At 46.8% G+C, this 6,000-nt stretch overlaps 1 protein-coding gene across 1 annotated transcript in view; it reads right to left on the bottom strand.

Moving 5' to 3' along the window:
- The window catches only part of MYO3B (myosin IIIB), a 245,837-nt gene that overhangs the window by 90,380 nt on the left and 149,457 nt on the right, over positions 1-6,000 (bottom strand). The window contains exon 25 of the mRNA XM_026647772.1: positions 1,480-1,685. Within this exon, the coding sequence (XP_026503557.1) occupies positions 1,480-1,685 (206 nt within the window). The remainder of the gene's footprint in view (positions 1-1,479; positions 1,686-6,000) is intronic.

The raw sequence follows: 6,000 nt of genomic DNA, 5'->3' as shown, positions 1-6,000 counted from the left end.
TTCCCCCCGGATGGGGATTTGAGTCCCAAAAAGCCGGACATGTCCGGGAAAATCCGGACGTATGGTAACCCTAATACTACAAAGTTTTGCCGGCAAAAATTATGATGCTTTAATTAAAGCACTTTAATTAAAACCGCTGTTGCATGTCCACACTAGGTGTTTGTGTCAGCAGAGTGCATCCACACTAACAGCTCTTGCATCGACACAGAGAGCAGTGCACTGTGGTAGCTATCCCACTCTGCAACTGGCCGCAGGGTGCTTTGGGAAGGGTTTGCAATGCCTCATGGGGCAGGTACGGTGTCACATTATGCAGGTTTCTCAATCCCATCCTTCCAGGGGCATCCTAGTAGATTGTCAGCCCCCTTTTCAGCTGAAGTGTGTGGGCGGAGGGAGAGGAGAGTGGCGTGTCTGGGACAGGGAAGACAGCAGGCTGACCGACCTATCAGGAGGCAGGGGGAGGGGACACCCCCCACGTCAGCCCCCAGCTCTGCTCGGCACAGCAGCCTATCCCAAAGCAGCCGCTCTGCCTGCCTGCCTGCGGTTCTGTAATTCCCTCTGAGTTCTCCCACTCTCTCAGCTGCCTGGAGCAGCGTCCTAAGCAGCTCTGTGAGCCCTCCATGCTGAGGAATGTCACAGCAGCACAGCAGACCCCCACACACTCCCCACACCAGCAGTCTGCCTGCTGCTGTGTTCCTAGTGCAGGGCAGAACAGGAGCATTCCACGCTAATGATTTGCTCTTTGTTCCCCAAAGAGAGCAGCAGGCTCAGCTGTCAGATACTTGGAGCTTTGTAAGGGGAGGGGCGCATGCCTGCATGGCAGCAGAGATCAAAACAGTGAACAAAGTGGTCATGGCAGGCATTATGGGATACTGGTGAAAGCCAGTTCTGTCGACAAAACAAATAGCAGTGTCTACACTGACACTTTATTGCTTTAACTTTGCTGCAAAAAGCTTTATGCCTCTCATTGAGGTGGTTTTGTTTTGCCGCCAAAAATAGCTTTGTAGTGTGTACACCTCCCCTGTTTTGTCGACAAAAGGCAGCTTTTGCCAACAAAACTTTCTAGTGTAGACAAGACTGAACAGTCTGCTCTGAGAGATTTTGTATAAAGGTTTGTGTTAGTTCCATCTCTAACCATGTCTTTTTATAATGGTCAAAGGTGATTAATTTCTCTGTACTTGTAACACAAGTGTTCATTTACACATGTCACAGGGACACACGATGGGAACATTTTTTCATATAGAGCATTAAGAGCTTGATTCTGGTCTCACATACACTGGTTTTATACCAGTGTAACTTCATTGACCTCAGCAGGGTTATGCCGGTTTTCAGTGTTGCAACTGGGAGCAGAATCAGGCCGTAGGTGTAAAATGCAACATTTACTGAATCTTCTGCAACAAAACACAGTGTGTCCAAGAACTCACCGTCTACTGAATGGAGTTTTGAAGGGAGAATCATGTTACAAAAAGAGACCTGTTTTACCTTTTCACAAACTCTTCAAAGAGGATGCGGTGAGAATAACCTTGTTGACGTATCTTGACAGTTTCTAGAATTCCTGTGTACCGTAGCTGTACTAGAACTCTTTCTTGGGAAAATTTCAATGCCTCTCGGTCATCATTTGGTTTAATACAGCGGACAAAGTGAGGCTGTCCAACCACCATTTTGGATAAAAGATCCATCAGAGAATACTAGCAACGAAAGCAAAAAAAAACATACAATTGACAAGAGACCCCAGTACAATTATTTTAAAGCAATAAATATCCATAACTATATGTATATGCCTGAAGATATCACATATAAAGGCTGGGAAATTATTTCTTTTTCTAAGAAAATGTTTTCATTAATTTTTTTTTCATTTTCATTCAAGTTTTTCTTTGACTTTTTTCATTTTTACCTAAGTGCCAAACATCCAAAAACCAGTCCCAATCCTACCCCCAGTTTTCAGATGCCACAAACAAACAAAAACTAAATTATTTTAACAATTATTGAAAACTGAAATTTTTTAGTTGTTTGAGGAACACACTAAAAATTTTGATGAAAATTGATTTTTGGTGCAAATTTCCATTTAGACATTTTCTGTTGAAAAATTCAATTTTTACAAACTTTTGACGAATTCTAACATCCATCATATTTGGCCAAGCAATATAACAAAGAACATACCAAATTTTACTAGAATGAAAAATATATTTAAGTAATTAAAATATCTGCTACTCATGGATACTTCTATAACATGGGTACTATTATAATCTGGCTGAGTACCCCATTGTCTGGTCACCAATCTGTCGCAAGTGGATCCAATGACTGAATCCCATGCTAATCCAAGCCAACTTGATCTGTATAGAGTCTAGTCACTGTTTCTAGTTCTGGGTCTACACGGCACATTCCCAGAATCAAACCTCTTGTCTGACAACCTTCTTTAGGATTTAGGTACTGCCACTCAGCTGGTCTAGACCCCAAAATCAGTGTCTCAGACCTCCTGAACCCCCCCCAGTATGCTTCCCCAGAGTTCCATCTAGGCCAGGGGTGGGCAAACCTTTTGGCCCGAGGGCCATATCTGAGTATGGAAATTGTATGGTGGGCCATGAATGCTCATGAAATTGGGGCTTGGGGTGAGGGCGAGGGTGCTCCGGGCTGGGACCGAGGGGTTCGGAGGGCAGGAGGGGGATCAGGGCTGGGGCAGGGGATGGAGTGTAGGGGGGGGTCAGGGGTGCAGACTCCGGGCAGCACTTACCTCAAGCAGCTCCCGGAAGCAGCAGCCTACCACGGTTCCTTGCCAATGGGAGCTGCGGGGGCGGCGCTTGGGGCAGGGGCAGCATGCGGAGCAGCCTGGCCATGCCTCCATGTAGGTGCCGGAGCGGGGACATGCTGCTGCTTTTGGGAGCCACGCGGAGTGGGACAAGCCCTCGACACTGCTCCCCGGCTGAAGCACCGGAGTAGGGCAAGTCCCTGACCCCACTCCCCAGCAGGAGCTCGAGGGCCAGATTAAAATGTCTGAAGGGCCAGATGCGGCCCCTGGACTGTAGTTTGCCCACCCCTGATCTAGGCTGTGGCCAGTCTGGGCTTTTAGTTCAACCAATCCAGGAACAATATAGCAGGCCAGCAAGGAACACAGGCTTAGCAAAGGAACTTCTTATCCACAGAAACTTTACCCTTAAAACATTTGAGAGTTACAGATCTTTGAAGACAGAAGTCCTGAGGTGCATCCTCCCCTGACCTGATCTCACCCCTTCTGTGAGTATGAGGCCTGTCAGTGGTGCAGGTTAGGCATTCACTCCTGCTCTCATCCTCCTGCAAGTCTTTCCTACATGTGATGATGGTCAGCCCTTCTCCGCCCCCCCCCCCCCCCGAGCAACACCCTGCTCTTAAATAGGGTCTCTGTTTCTATGTCATGTGCTTAACTTTGAAAGCTTCAACCCCTGCCTACCATGCTTGCCCTGCCCCTGCCTTCACTGCCCCCACACCCACAAGTTCCCATATAGAAAAAATATTGTTTCAAGGTGTGGGGCAACAGTTGAGAGATGATCAAAGTTGAATGGCCCCAGTTTGCAGTCTTGATGGATTCTTAGTGATAGTTCTTCCTTCCTGGACAGGGCAGCTGTCTGTAAAGCATTATGTTAGGTTGCCCTCAGGCAAGTTGAGCCACAGTTCAATACATAATACAAATGGAGTTCACCACCCAGTGTCATGTAATTTCTGGACTTTCAAACTACAGAAGCAGTGCTTTTGGAAAGGGCAATTTCATATCAGTGATGCGACATCTTGGCCCCCATTCACAAGGCACTTGATCATGTCTCTAATTTTAACTGAGAGTTCCAGGGACTGCAATAAATATAGTCCCAGCATCTACTCACATGTTTAAAATTACACTCACATACGTAAAATACCTTGCCAAGTCAGGCCCCCATAAAGAAAATCTTTAGAGAGTTTGACATGCTCAGACTTACATACCCCAGGATACCTAGACAAGGTCTGAACCGATTATTGTGCTTGAAGTAAAAGTAACTAATAGTCTGGAGGTAAATCAATTATAATAATTTCTTTACTATGAAGCTTAATCCAAACTATAAAATCAAGAGCTGGCAGAATACTGGAAAACATTTTTGGTTTTCAAAAATACCATATGCAACTTAATAAGGTTCCTGCCTCCTCATTAGTCACTATTTGAAAACATTCCTGTGAATGGATGTTACTCGGAGGTGAAAGTAAACCGGTCCAGTCCGGTATGGTGTACTGGCAAGAGCCGGTACATAGCCGACCATACTGGTGGGGGCAGCTTCCCCAGGCCAGCAATTTAAAAGGGCCCTGGCCCTTTAAATCACTGCCAGAGCCCCAGGGTAGTGGCAGCAGCCGGGAGCCCCAGGGCTCTGGTGGCGATTTAAAGGGCCTGGGGCTCCCAGCAGCAGCCAGAGCCCCTGGCCCTTTAAATCACCACCAGAGCCCCACTGCTGGAACCCTGGGGTAGCGGCAGTGGCCAGAGCCCTGGGCCCTTTAAATCATCACCAGAGCCCTGGGGCTCCCGGCCACTGCCGCTACCGATACCATCGGGCTTTAGTGGTGATTTAAAGGGCCCAGGGCTCCCGGCTGCTGCTACCGCAGCTGGCGCCCTGGGCCCTTTAAATCACTGCCGGAGCCCCAGGGTAGCGGCAGCGATTTAAAGGGCCCAGGGATTTAAAGGCCCCGCCCCTTCTGCCTGAAGCCCCTCCCCTTCCGGTTGAGGGTCCCACCCCCTTTTTTCAGGACCCTGGCCCTGCATACCAGTAAGTCCCTTAAGTTGCTTTCACCCCTGATGTTAATTAATGGTTAAGAAACGGCTGGCCTGTATGCAAATACCTATATTTACATGCAAACAAGTGTATTTGTGAATGAACAGTATTGGCATTTGGCTGTGAGCAAGAAGACAGTTAATTATGTTCCTGCTTTAAAGTTGCAGTCAACCATTCAGGGAGCAGAAACAATAACATATTACTTAGGGCTGGTCTTCAGTACCCGCCCGGATCGGCGGTAGAAAATCGATCTCTCGGGGATCGATTTATCACGTCTCATCGGGACGCGATAATCGATCCCCGAATCGACGCGCGTAGTCCACCAGCCCAGGTAGGAGTAAGCGCCGTCGATGGGGGAGCCACGGCGGTCGATTTGCTGCTGTCCTCACAGTGGGGTAAGTCGGATCAGATACGTCAAATTCAGCTACGCTATTCCCGTAGCTGAATTTGCGTATCTGAAATCGATCCCCCCCGTAGTGTAGACGTAGCCTAAGATAAACAATCACTCGTTCTAACAGTGAATAGTTGAATTGAACAGTTTCCAAACAACCCATAGGAAACTGTTTCTCCAAATCATCCAGCAAACAATTTTGAACAACAAAGACTTCACTGAAATCAGGATCAGTTTGCAAAATATTTGTGAACACTATAAAGAGCAAAATCCTTGGGTACTGCCAGAATCCACAGAACACAGGCAGGTTAGTGTGCCAAGGTGGCATAAAGCTTCCACTAGAACTGCCCTGATCCTAGTGCTGTGCTATACACTTCTTCCACTATGTGCTGTGTTTCAGCAGCTTGGGAGCTGCTCTAGGCTACGCTGGCCTACAATGACCACATGAAACCAAAAAAAGTAACCCAGGAGCAGCATATCTTAGGAGTGTTCTGACCTGACTCCCTTTTAATAACCACCCCACCATTTCTGTACCAATTTGATTGTAATAAATTCACCTGCACAGCCTATGTTAACTCAATCACAGAATTATTACAGACAGATTGACTACCTCTATCTTCTGTAATGGTGCTTGCAAAAATGGATTGACTTTACTTATTTATTAACAGACATATGGCCAGTATTTTTAAAAAGTAGCTCACTTGCACAAGCAAAGATGCAAGGACAATTGGGTATTTGCAATTATAATATTTGTACGCACAAATACAACTGCACACTCAGTTGTGTGTGCTCAAACGGGCCTTAATTCTTGGCCCATAGTGTTTTAGAGGGAGAATATTCAACTGCAGC

This window comes from Terrapene carolina, unplaced genomic scaffold (assembly GCF_002925995.2).
Source record: "Terrapene carolina triunguis isolate 2854851 unplaced genomic scaffold, T_m_triunguis-2.0 Scaffold62, whole genome shotgun sequence".
Classification (NCBI taxonomy): Eukaryota; Metazoa; Chordata; order Testudines; family Emydidae; genus Terrapene; species Terrapene triunguis.
This window is presented reverse-complemented; position numbering and strand designations above follow the sequence as displayed.